This window comes from Hirundo rustica, chromosome 23 (assembly GCF_015227805.2).
Source record: "Hirundo rustica isolate bHirRus1 chromosome 23, bHirRus1.pri.v3, whole genome shotgun sequence".
Taxonomy (NCBI): domain Eukaryota; kingdom Metazoa; phylum Chordata; class Aves; order Passeriformes; family Hirundinidae; genus Hirundo; species Hirundo rustica.
In genome coordinates, this window is record NC_053472.1 from 3,812,058 (window position 1) to 3,824,607 (window position 12,550).

General features: G+C 50.7%; 1 protein-coding gene across 1 annotated transcript in view; it reads left to right on the forward strand.

Annotated features, from left to right (window-relative positions):
- The first annotated feature begins 1,613 nt into the window (after positions 1 to 1,613).
- CLMP (CXADR like membrane protein) overlaps positions 1,614 to 12,550 on the forward strand; it is a 45,474-nt gene continuing 34,537 nt past the window's right edge. Inside the window, exons 1-2 of the mRNA XM_040085291.2 lie at positions 1,614 to 1,750; positions 2,426 to 2,812. Of these exons, the coding sequence (XP_039941225.1) occupies positions 2,785 to 2,812 (28 nt within the window). The 5' untranslated portion in view covers positions 1,614 to 1,750; positions 2,426 to 2,784. The remainder of the gene's footprint in view (positions 1,751 to 2,425; positions 2,813 to 12,550) is intronic.

Below are 12,550 nucleotides of genomic sequence, written 5' to 3' on the forward strand. Positions count from 1 at the left end.
AAGGGGCTGAAGCTGAGACGGCTCCACAAAACCAGTCGGTGGCCCAAGAGGATTTCTGCAGATTTTTGTTTTAATCTGAGCTCGAAAGTCGGGGTCTGTCAACAGCAGCACAGCAACTCTGAAATACTGAAAAACTAATTCAGTTTATCACAGGTTTTTTTTTACAAAACTTCTTGCCTTGATGTTTATCTCCAACATCAGTTTCTCTCCCCCTGCTCCCCCTGCTGAGAATTCCTGATCCATCTCCCACGGAACACCAGGTGGGAGCTGTCACAAACCTCCTGGAAGGAATTTGCCCCCTCCTGGAAAAACAAAGTGCAGTGCCGAGGAGCTTTTCCCCCAGGACAGAAGCAGCAGAGGATGCGTGGGTGAGCAGCGCCTCTGTCCCGTTTTTGCCCTCACTGCTGCAGGACCCAAAAATCAGAGGGAGAATCCCCAGCGCGCCCCAGAGCAGGAGGGGATGTGGAACAGGCTGTGGAATGCGCCGAGGAAGAGGAGATTTTTGCAGCCCCTCCCTTTCCAACCTCCACCCTCCTTCCCCTGCACGCCCCCGGCCCCGTGGGGATGGGAGGGCAAATTAAAAAAAAAAAAAAAATCTTCATTTTTAAATAATCTTTAAACAAGTTCAAACCTTCTTTAAAAACAAAGCTTTATTTGGGGGAGGCTGGGCAGGCAGTGCAGGGTGCCAGCACTCCTCTCCCTCTCCCTGGGGAGGAATTGATCCCATTAAATCCATCAGGATGCTGGGAAGTCACAGCAGAGCCCGGGACATCTTCTGTCACACCGGTAATGCACAGAGACAAGCTCGGTGCTGCCTGGCCTGCAGAGCAGGGGAGGCATTAAATGAATTTTTCTCCATTGATTCGTGTCCTCATCGAGGGGGTTTTAGGGTCCATTCTTTAGGGGAACCAGCAGAGGGTTTGGTCAAGCGTGTGGGGAAAGGTTCTGGAGGAGTCCTGGGATTTGGTTATGTGGGATGGACAGAGCTGCTCTGCGGGAGCTGTGATATTCACCTGATCCAGGTGAGATTTGGATAATCAGTCTGTGTTAGATAAAAATGCTGTTTAAAACACGGTGATTTGGAGAGAGAATCAGTTCTGGAGAGGAGGAGGCAGATGCTGCTCTTGTCTCCATCTGAGGCTGGGAGGGGCAAACAAAACTTCCACGAAACTGGGTGCAGAAGGATGATTTTTATCCCTTTTATTCTCTCTGGATCTATCCAAATCCAGGGTTTGATTCAGGCAGCACTCTTTGTTTTGCCCTCCCATGAATACCTCCAGAGCTCTGTCACGAACACCAAAGGTACCAAATTCCTTCAGAGCTTCCAAGAGTTGTGCCCCCTCGCTGAGAGCTCCATAAATATTTCTGCACTTCATAAAAAAATAAACAATCCTGAACCGAAGGCGACCAAAAGAATTGCTGAGTCCAGCTCCTGGCTCTGCACAGGGTTTGTTTTCACCCCTGGGGAGACACAGCAGCATTTTATCCCTGATTTTTTTTTTTTGTTTGTTTGGTTGGTTTTTGTGTGGTTGTGGGGGTTTTTTTTTGGGTGGGGGGGGAGTTTAGAGAAATCTTGTGTGGGTGGAGTTACACGGGGAAAGGCGAGGAAGCTTGGAAAACTGGAGTGTGATGTCCCAAACCACAGGCTGGCAGCCTTGCCCACGGTTTGCTGCTTTCCTCCAGGCTTTGCAAACACTTTCATAACTGTTCCGAGGGGGAGAATTCTCGCTCTGTGTTCCAAGGAGCCGAGGTGGGTAAATCTGCTTCCTCCCCCTTCTGCTGCGTGTGCTGGGTGTTTCTTTATGGGATACCTGAGGTCATTTTAGGAACTTGCTCCCCTGCACGAGGGTGAAGCTGGAGATGGGCTGTGAGGGTCTCTCTGCGTGCCCCAAAAAGCCCTTCGGGAGGGAGATAAAGCCCCCAATTTCTGCCTGATTGAGCTTTCCCCTCATCGGTGATGCACAGCTACGGCCTGAAATCCAACCCGTTTTCTGGGGATTTCCTTCCCTCCTAAAAATGCAAAGAGAACACGCAGCAGGCAGAGCGGGTGCTCCAGCGAGCCCGAAATCTCCAATTTCCAGCGCAGAAAAGAGCCCAGAGCTAAAGCATCCAGGGGAGTGTGTTTATCCTCCTGAGGAGCTTTTTTCCAAGAGTCTCCCTCCAACCCCTGAGTGACGAATCTGATTTTTTTTTTCCTTTTTTTTTTTTTTTTTTGCTGCCTCCAAACTTAACTGTTTTGCCACTGGAGAAATCCTCTGGATTCTCTTCCACATATCTGCGTTCTTGCTGGAAATCAGCTCTACCTCGCCCACATGACTGGTCTTCACTATTAATCCCAGCTGATGGCAGGGAGGGGCTCTGGTGGGAGGCAGCCATGTGGTGAACATTGAGCTCAGTGTTTTCCCCCTGCTTCTCTCCTCTCCAGACGGGCAAAACTGTTCCGCGCTGCCGTGGATGTGAAGTCCTCGCCGTGCTGCCTCTGCCTCTTCTCTCCCAAAAACTCTCAGAGCCCTGAATTTGCAGCTCTGGAGATCCCAAATAATAATAATTAAAAAAAAAAAACCAACACAAAACACAGCTCTGGCTGGATCTGGATGGAAGTCGGACCAGGGGATGAATAACAGGAGGGAAGAAAGAGCGAAGTTGGTTATTTCTCTGGCACATGGATGCAATTACACTCAGTGCATTCCAGAGGCGTTCCTTTGAATCCTGTGCAGGTCTGCCTGCCGTCCTTGGGAGAGAGGAAGAAAAAGGGAGGACAAGTCCCTCTTGCTGGGAGACGGAATGTCTGCATTTTCAATCCTCCTCTTAGGTAGGTTTTTGCTTTTTTTTTGGTGTCGCTCGGCTTTTATTTCATCAAACTTCCACGAGCCCGCTCCATGTGCTTGAAATTCGTTTCTGGTGAGTTGGAGAAAAGGGGTTTGTGAAGGAGGAAACTTTTATGGAAAACTGTAATTTCTGCGGTGTTCGGGTTCTGATCCTGTTGTGGTCGCTTCATGAGCAGGTTGACGGCCAGAGATCTCCGATTATTTCAAAAAGCCGTGCTCAAACAGCCTCATTTGGGAACGTGTGTTTCTTGTTTAAAGAGGGCAGCGCTTTTCGGGGATCAGCGGGAGAGGGGCTCGCACCTCTCGGGCAAAACAAGGTGAATAAAATGCCTCTGTTTCAGGCAGGGTGTCAAGTTTGTGTAAGTGTGTTGAACTGTTGGGCACTCGGCGCTGGGATGTCGAAAATAAAAAGGGGTTATTGTTTGCAATGGATGGCTAAGATTAGAAACAGATGTGTTGGAGTGCAGGAGGGAGGAGTTGGGGGAGAAAAGGATGCGAGAAGGGGGGAAGGAAAGGAGGGAGAGAAAGGAGAGAGAGGCTGACTCGTTGAGGAGGAGAGGAGCAGAGAATGGAAGAAGAGGAAGGGAAAGGAGAGTGAAGGAGAGCTGGAGGGTTGTGGGGGAAGGAGCTGGCAGCCCTGAGAGGGCTCCTGCTCCTCCAGGGGTGAGGAGTGAGTGTGCTCACCCCGTCCTGCTGCTGACAGACACCAGCCTGGTCTGGGCACAGCCTGGCAACTCCAGGGCCTCCTGTGTGCTGGGAACCTGGGTACAGGTGTGAGAACAGAGCCTGGGCTGGCCTCTGCTTCCCTGGGAGGGGCTGGGGGTCAGGCAGGATAGGAGTTTCAAACAGCTCTAAAGGACTGTGCCAGGGAAAGCCCCATTTAAACCCCCCCAGGTGTGGAATGTGGACTAGAGAAGGAGGTTTGGTGATCAAATACAACATGTGTCCAGCTGCTGATTAATGGAGAAGTGGCTTTTGCTCCGGGGATTGCTGGTAAAGGTTTTATCTGTGGGGATGTGCTGGGGTTTGGATGTGCTGGAGGATCTGGGCAGTGCAGGCAGCGCTTTGTGTCCCGCACATCTGCTCCGGCCATTTGTGCCTCCCTGTGCTGGGGAGTGTTTGAAGAGCACCCCAGGGGATGGGAGCAGGGTTAGGAGCAGAGCACTCCAGGGGATGGGAGCAGGGTTAGGAACAGAGCTCCAGGGGATGGGAGCAGGGTTAGGAGCAGAGCTCTAGGGGATGGGAGCAGGGTTAGGAATGGAGCACTCCAGGGGATGGGAGCAGGGTTAGGAGCAGAGCACCCCAGGGGATGGGAGCAGGGTTAGGAGCAGAGCACCCCGGGGGATGGGAGCAGGGTTAGGAATGGAGCACTCCAGGGGATGGGAGCAGGGTTAGGAGCAGAGCACCCCGGGGGATGGGAGCAGGGTTAGGAGCAGAGCACCCCAGGGGATGGGAGCAGGGTTAGGAGCAGAGCTCCAGGGGATGGGAGCAGGGTTAGGAGCCGAGCACCCCAGGGGATGGGAGCAGGGTTAGGAACAGAGCTCCAGGGGATGGGAGCAGGGTTAGGAGCAGAGCACCCCAGGGGATGGGAGCAGGGTTAGGAACAGAGCTCCAGGGGATGGGAGCAGGGTTAGGAGCCGAGCACCCCAGGGGATGGGAGCAGGGTTAGGAGCAGAGCTCTAGGGGATAGGAGCAGGGTTAGGAGCAGAGCACTCCAGGGGATGGGAGCAGGGTTAGGACCAGAGCTCTAGGGGATGGGAGCAGGGTTAAGAGCAGAGCTCCAGGGGATGGGAGCAGGGTGAGGAACGGAGCACCCCAGGGGATGGGAGCAGGGTTAGGAGCAAAGCACCCCAGGGGATGGGAGCAGGGTTAGGAGAAGCTCAGCTCCTGCCAGGGGCTGCTCTGCCCTTTGGGAAGTGGCTCTGTGGGAAATGGGGGCACAGAAAGTTTGGCTGCTCACCTGGCTGGTGGAGACAATGGCAACTGCAGTGTTTGACCCTGTTCAGCTGCTGAATATCCCAAAATGTTGAAGGTTTGGAGCGAAAGGAACAAACTGTTGCTGCAGAAAAAGGGGTTTGTCTGTAATACAACGACAGCTGACCTTTGCTGCTTTTATCTATAAAACACAATTGGCTTTGTCAATGTATGCTCAGCACCTCCTCTATGACAGGAGCACAGGAATGCCCAACAAAAGACACTGCCCTCACCTCCAGTAGGGTTTCTCAGTCTCTCCTGTCCAAACACTGCTGAGGGGAGAATTGTCTTCAAAACTCCGAGTAAAACCTGGAATGTTTTGTTTCCTGGTGCCACAGTGGTCGCTGAACTGCCCCCTGAGCTTTACCTGCCTTGCCAGCAGAGGACTCAGTCTCTCTGCTCCTTGGCCAGCTTCATTTACCAGCATTAGAAACAAGTCCAGGGAAAAGTAAGGAAATGTGGTTCCCTGTTCCTGGATCCTCTGAACACAAGGAGGTTGGGGACTCGGATCTGCTGGCTAAAGTCTGGATTTTCTGCAGGAAAAATCTACAAAACTGCCAGTGATGTCTTGCTAATTTTGTTTTGTTTTGCTTTTGCTGATAAAGTGAAGACTAATGTGGAAAAAAAACCACGCTGTTTTAGAGAAGCCTTGAGCGGAAGGTTTGGGTTTTCATCATTAAACATCCCAATAACGTGGCCAATATACACAACTCTCGTCTTTTCCACTGTTTACCTCTCCGGGGCACACGAGCAGCTGTGTGAGGAAACGGGAGCCCATGTGTTTGAAGGAGAATTTATTAAAACAAGACAAGATAAAAGACATTGCTGACTGTGGGCAGGAGCACAGCCGGGAGAGGCTGAGACAGGGACGTGCAGAGGGGAGGGTGGTCCATGCTCTGCCTGTGAGTGTGACGTGGCTGTGACCAGCTGAGGAGTTATAATCAGGTGCCACAAACTCCCTCTGTAACACACTGCGCCCCTAAAAAGCAGAATTCTGAGGTGGCTCTTCACTTCTGAGTGGAAAAGGTTCGTAACAGAGCGTTGCATTTTTCAGCAGGTAGCCAGTGCTTTTATTGAGATGTGTTCCTGAGCTGGTTTAAATTTTACCAGGTGGGAAATCTCCTCTGCCTTTCCCCCACTCCAAGTAAATCATAAATGTTTTTAGTGACCCTTCAATTCAAGGAAAAAGCTGATTTTCTCCTCACTGAAACATTTGGCAGGGATGATCATTTGTATGCACTGGTTTCATGTGTTTTTCCCTGGGTTGTTGGCTGGTGGGAGTGCTCTGCCCTGCAGGAACTGCTGGGGTTTGGGATCACAGCAGGAGATGTGCCAGCCCCAGTCACTCACCCACCTTCCTGACGTGCTGCTGTGGGCAGTGACCCTTCCCAGCTCTGGCAGGGGTCATCCACACCCAAGCAATAAAATAATCATCTTATTAGTGATCGCCTGAGGAAGATGCGCTCTGTGGGAGCCAGGGTGTCATTCTGGGATGGCGCTGAGAGCAAAAGCCCTTCCTGAGTGATGCTTTAAGTTTCAGCTTCCATGTATTTCGGGTTCTGCGCTGCCCAGGGTGCAGCTCTGAGCTCACACTCAGGGTCACTCAGCTCTCTGCACACAGCAGGGACACAAAACAAATCCTGTTCCTGCTGCACACCAAGGACAACTTTCAGCCCAAAAGCACAAACAGTGACTGGAGGGAGGAACAAGAAGGATGGGAGCTCACAGCCTGGAGCTGGGATTGGACAATGAAACCCCAAAGTGCAAATGGACCAAAACTGATCAAAGTGTCAGACCTCGTGACCATTTGTCCATTTTGTGTCCATTTTGGTTCCACCCTGGGTGCAGCCCTGGCCAGGCTCTTCTCCTGCCCAAGGTGTATCCTGGAGGCCTTTCAATAAATCTCTGCTTTATTCCCCAGCTCTGCCCAGTCTCTGCTCCAGCTCAGCCCTCCCAAGGCATCAGTCTCTGGTGACCCAGACAGGGTGGTGAGGCATCTGAACCAGCTCAGCCCTGCCCTCCAAGCTCTGAGGTCGAGGAGTCTCTTTCAGCGCTGTCCCAGGGCGCTGCAGCCTCTGTGCTGAGCACCCAGCCTCCTCCTGTCTCACTGCACCAGAAAAAGGTTACAGAGCAGCTTCTTGCAGCTCCTGCTGGCGTGAGGAATCGCCTGTGACAGCAGGCATTTGCCCAGGTATCCACGGGCTGGGAGCTGGGAAATCCGAGACGATGCGGGCGCTGGGGCCGCCCGGGGCTGCGCTCTGGTGGAAAACCCTGCTCTGGGAACCCTGTCCTCGGCATCCTGCTCCCTAAAACCTTCTATTCTGTGCCACAGCAAAGCAAAACCCACGGGGATGGTTGTTCTTTTAAAGAAGTGTGCCTGCTCTCAGGGAGCGTGCTGGGAATTGTGCATTGAAGGGATGCTGCTGCCCCGGAGTAGTGGAGACATCGGAGGCAAAGGAGACAGTGCAGGGTGCTTAAAACAGAGCTTGTGGATCTCTATTCCTGCTGATTTTTCAGCAGCAAAACCCAAAGAAGACAGTTTTCAGGTTGCCTAAAACAAAGGTTATGGACCTTAATTCCTGCTGTTTTCCCAGAAATCGTAAAAACCAAAGGAGACATTGCAGGGCGCTTAAAACAGAGCTTGTGGGTCTCTATTCCTGCTGATTTTTCAGCAGTAAAACCCAAAGAAGACAGTTTTCAGGTTGCCTGAAACAAAGGTTATGGATCTCTATCTCTGCTGATTTTCCAGCTATTTATTTCCAAAATTTCTCAGTGGTAACTAAAATACACAACATATTTCCTATTTTCCAGTTTTCCTTGGCTCCTTCTCTTGCCTTTGACTGTTCCATGCTGCTGGAGGTTGGTGGTACAAGAGCTTTGCCTCACTTTCTTCGAACATTTAGCACGAACCTTGGCTCGGGAGTGGTGTAAAAAACCCAACCTGCAGCTGGGAAAAGGGGTTTTGTGTGTGACTTTTGTGCCTTGGTTTCACCTCCCCTTCATCACCAGCTCCTGAAGGAATGCAGGGGACTTGGTGGTGTATTTAGATTTAAAAAAAAATAAATAAAAAAGGAGCTCTTCTCCTCAGGACAGCTTTGTGGAATTGATAATGATTTCTCCCAGATTCCAAGAGCAGGCAGCAAAACATAACTGTGTGGGATGTTCAGGCTGTTAGAGGAGTGTGGATTTAATTCCAAGTCTTTATTAGAACACTGCTCTGGGAGTAACTGAGCAAAGGGAATAAAGGAAAGCAGAGGATCCCTTTGGTGCTCCGGGGGGAATTCAAAGGAGTCAGACATAATTGAGTTGCTCTCTGGCAGAATATCAGGGTTAACACTCCTGGTGAGACACTCCAGTTCTTCCAAAGCCAGGGATGGTTTGCATCAAATAGTTGCTGTCGAGACACTGGATGATAAATTGTCTGTTTTTCCTCTAGTGGTGCTTTGTTTTATACCAAATAGTTGGGATTTTTAGCATCTAAACCCAAACCAAAACAAAAGTTTAGTTTGGAGGGGCATTTTTTTTTTTAATCTTTTCTGCTTTTTTCCATTTTACCAAAAGGAAGAAAAGGGAGAAAAGAACAACCCGCCGGAGTGAGGAAAAGCAGCGCCCCAAAACTGCGGAGAAGGATTCATTTTTTTGGGAAGTAGAGCCAGAGGGAAGGGAACTTTTCTGAATTCCCCATGCAAAACAAGTGTTTTGCCTTTGTACCCACCCTGGCCTTGTCTCCTCCACACAGAATTAGTGGTTTGTTTTTGGGGGGGGCCCTGGCCCACTTCAGAAGGATATTTTGTGTAAGAGCAGCACAAGTTTCTTCCCAGAAATGGCACTGCACAGCTGGCACGGAGATATCCTGGTGTTTGTCCTCGGGATCACAACAAACACCCCTGTTCTCCTCCAGGCAAACACGGGGTTTTGTAGGGTTTTCAGCAGGTTTGCAGTCTGGGATTTGTTCTCAGAGCTGGAAGGAGATGTAAGCAGTCCCTCTGCCAGTCTTAAATGGATTTGGAAAAGCTTTTACGTCTAAGTCTTTGTCACACCAGACTAAAGATTGTGTGTAACACCAATAAAAACGTCAAGCTGCTTTCTGTGCCTTTTCCCCGCAGTTTTAATCAAAATCCACCTTCAATTTCTAATTAAGCAATGCCCTGTGTTAGCCCAGGCTGCAGGCAGTGTTTGTGCCCCCGAAATGTGTTTTATTGTGCACATCTTGTGTGCTGCACAAGTGCAGAAGGAGCTTGCTGGTGCCTCATTGAAAAGATGAATGGGTCTGTTTTGGTTGGGTTTTTTGTTTCATTTTGTTGGGTTTTTTTCCCCCCAAACCTGTGTCTTCATCCGTTTTTAGAAATGCTCAGTTTACAGAAGCAGCCCAGCAAAAAGTCAAGGGTGAAGTCAGGTCAGGGAGGTTTGTGGATGGAGCCTCAAACAACAGGACAGGGACGGCTGGGCAGGAAGCACAACAATGGAAAACGTGTGAGAAGTCAGCAGGCGCCAGGCTGAATTCCAGCCTCTTCATCTCCTGGGCTCTCTCGTCCCCTCAGCACTGCTGGGGGCACTGACAGCCACCTCTGCCAGCCTGGGAGGAAATTTTCCTTGCCCAGAGTGCAGGGAGGGTGAATGCAACAGGAGCCTGGCACCCTGCACTGGGTCATCAACCCAGAATAAAGCTGCTCCTTCTCCCCAGAACCATCCCAGCCCTAGAAAAGGAGGGTGGGCACCCGGCCAGGCTCTCCTCAGCCACACCTTGGCACCTTGGTCTGTTTATCTGACTCCTCAAGGAGCTCTGTCTCCTCTTTGTGACAAGCTGTAGAGAGCACGGAGCAGCTCGAAGGCGATGGAAAGCCACAAATCCCATCCTGTCCTCACCTGCTCCTTCCCTCTCTCCAGGAAATCATTGGGCAGCTGAAAAAGGCAAAGGTTTAACTCGGGATTTGCCAGTCCCACCATGCCAGATTTGCTGTGCCACAAGGATCAATCCCCATCAAAGCCCTCTCCCAGCCCCTCTCTCCTCCTGGGGAGCTGCCACGATTTCCTTTTCCGTGGCAGGAGAAGGAGGCTGAGCCCTGGGTGGAAAGGTCGGGGTTCAGCTCAGCGCCTGCAGCTGGATCGCCCTCGGAGGGAGAAGGTCAGTGAGGATCGGGGAGTGTTTGTGGCTCTGCCTGGCAGGGGGAGGCAGTTTATAAATAATGAACACCTATTGCACACTAACGGTGATACTCATCACTTATTGATGGTGATATTTATCATTATTTATCACATATTAATGGGTTTTTTTTGGTACCACCGTGCTGAGGAGCTCCACTGGTGGTGTCTGTGCTGCTGTGCTCTCAGAGAAAGCTCACAGAAAGGAAATCCTGGGCTCTGTGTGCTGGCTATCTGAATTACTCCGTGCTGCATATGAAAAAACAAAGAAAAGGAAAATTGAGTTTTTCTATCTAGCAAATACATGGAGCGCATGGTGGCTGTGAGGTCTTTTGAACGGATTCTTTCCCTAAGTGCCTGGATGGGCTGTCAGGAGGCCTTTCAGAAATGTAAAAAAAAAAAATAATAATTACTCAATTCCATTCCCTTTGTGCTCCAGCAAAACATCGGAATTAGGTGGTTTTCCAGCATTTGGAATATTTGAGATGGGCGCTGGATGAGTCTCACAGCTCAGATCACTCAGGCTGTGTTTCTCCTTCAAGCCTTGATGGAATTTGAAAGGTCACAGGAGGGTTTAATATAGATTATTGGCCAGGTAGGGCCAGAAATCACGGGGTGTCTTTGTGTGTTCTGTGCTTTCATCTAACACAGCGAGCCTGGAATATTGAACCGAACCAGAGTCGGGCACTTCTTTTTATTCTTTTTTTTTTTTCTTTTTTTTTTTCTTTTTAATATATTGCAGGGTTTTCAACCTTGAAGGCAAATCCCTTTATGACTTCATTGTTTAAATTTAGGTTTTGTTTTGCGGGGGGGATCGTTAGACTTGAAGCAAAAGCCTCGTAGCCCAGGGACTGTCACTTCTGATTACTTCCAGTGACACTTCCAATTATTTCCAATCACAATTCCAGGGACAAGAGGAAAAAAAAAAAGGAGCCACGTTCTCCAACATCAGGGGTTTTTTTGTTTGGTTGTTTTTTTGGGTTTTTTTCCCCCTCTTTTCCCCTCTCCCTGAACAAAGCAGCATTTCTCAGGGCTGTGCAGGGAGAGGCGCAGAGCCGCGTTTGGAGCTGTGCTGCGGCACGATTCCAGAGGGAATCTGCCGGAGCGAGGCTGGAGGCCGGTGTCTGGCGGGGAGCTGGGAATCCTGCCGTGGATCCCGCCTTGTTGAGCAATGCTGAGGAAATTGCCTCACCCTCCCCAGGCACTGGCTGGCACTAGGGCTCGGTTCAGAGCAGCAGCAGCAGGCTGAGAAAGCTCCCTGCCCCTCCTGAGACAGGACCGGGCACAGGAGCTGCTCCTGGAGAGCCAGTGCCTCAAAATGGGACACAGCAACCTGCTGGGGGAGCTTGGGTGGCTTCCAGGGGTACAAAACCCAGGATTTGGTGCAGTGTTTGGCACAGGGACACAGCAACCTGCTGGGGGAGCTTGGGTGGCTTCCAGGGACACCAAAACCAGGATTTGGTGCAGTGAGTTTGGCACAGGGACACAAAAAATCTGCTGGGGGAGAGTGAGTGATTTCCAGGGACACCAAAACCAGGATTTGGTGCAGTGTTTGGCACAGGGACACAAGAATCTCCTGGGACAGCTTGAGTGACTTCCAGGGGTACAAAAACCAGAATTTGGTGCAGTGTTTGGCACAGGGACACAGCAATCTGCTGGAACAGCTTGGGTGGCTTCCAGGGACACCAAAACCAGGATTTGGTGCTGTGAGTTTGGTACAGGGACACAAAAAATCTGCTGGAGGAGAGTGAGTGATTTCCAGGGACACCAAAACCAGGATTTGGTGCAGTGTTTGGCACATGGACACAGGAATCTGCTGGGACAGCTTGAGTGACTTCCAGGGGTACAAAAACCAGGATTTGGTGCAGTGTTTGGCACAGGGACACAAGAATCTCCTGGGACAGCTTGGGTGACTTCCAGGGACACCAAAACCAGGATTTGGTGCAGTGCTTGGCACAGGGACACAAGAATCTCCTGGGACAGCTTGGGTGACTTCCAGGGGTACAAAAACCAGGATTTGGTGCAGTGTTTGGCACAGGGACACAAAAAATCTGCTGGAGGAGAGTGAGTGATTTCCAGGGACACCAAAACCAGGATTTGGTGCAGTGTTTGGCACATGGACACAGGAATCTGCTGGGACAGCTTGAGTGATTTCCAGGGACACCAAACCCAGGATTTGGTGCAGTGAGTTTGGCACAGGGACACAAGAATCTCCTGGGTCAGCTTGAGTGACTTCCAGGGACACCAAAACCAGGATTTGGTGCAGTGTTTGGCACAGGGACACAAGAATCTCCTGGGACAGCTTGAGTGACTTCCAGGGGTACAAAAACCAGGATTTGGTGCTGTGAGTTTGGTACAGGGACACAAAAAATCTGCTGGGGGAGAGTGAGTGATTTCCAGGGACACCAAACCCAGGATTTGGTGCAGTGTTTGGCACAGGGACACAGGAATCTCCTGGGGGAGCTTGAGGGACACAAGAATATATTGGGAGAACTTGAGTGACTTCCAGGGACACCAAAGCACAGGATTTGGTGCAGTGTGTTTGGCCCAGGGATGCAAAAATCTGCTGGGGGCGTTTGAGGGATAAAGGAATCTGCTGGAGGAGT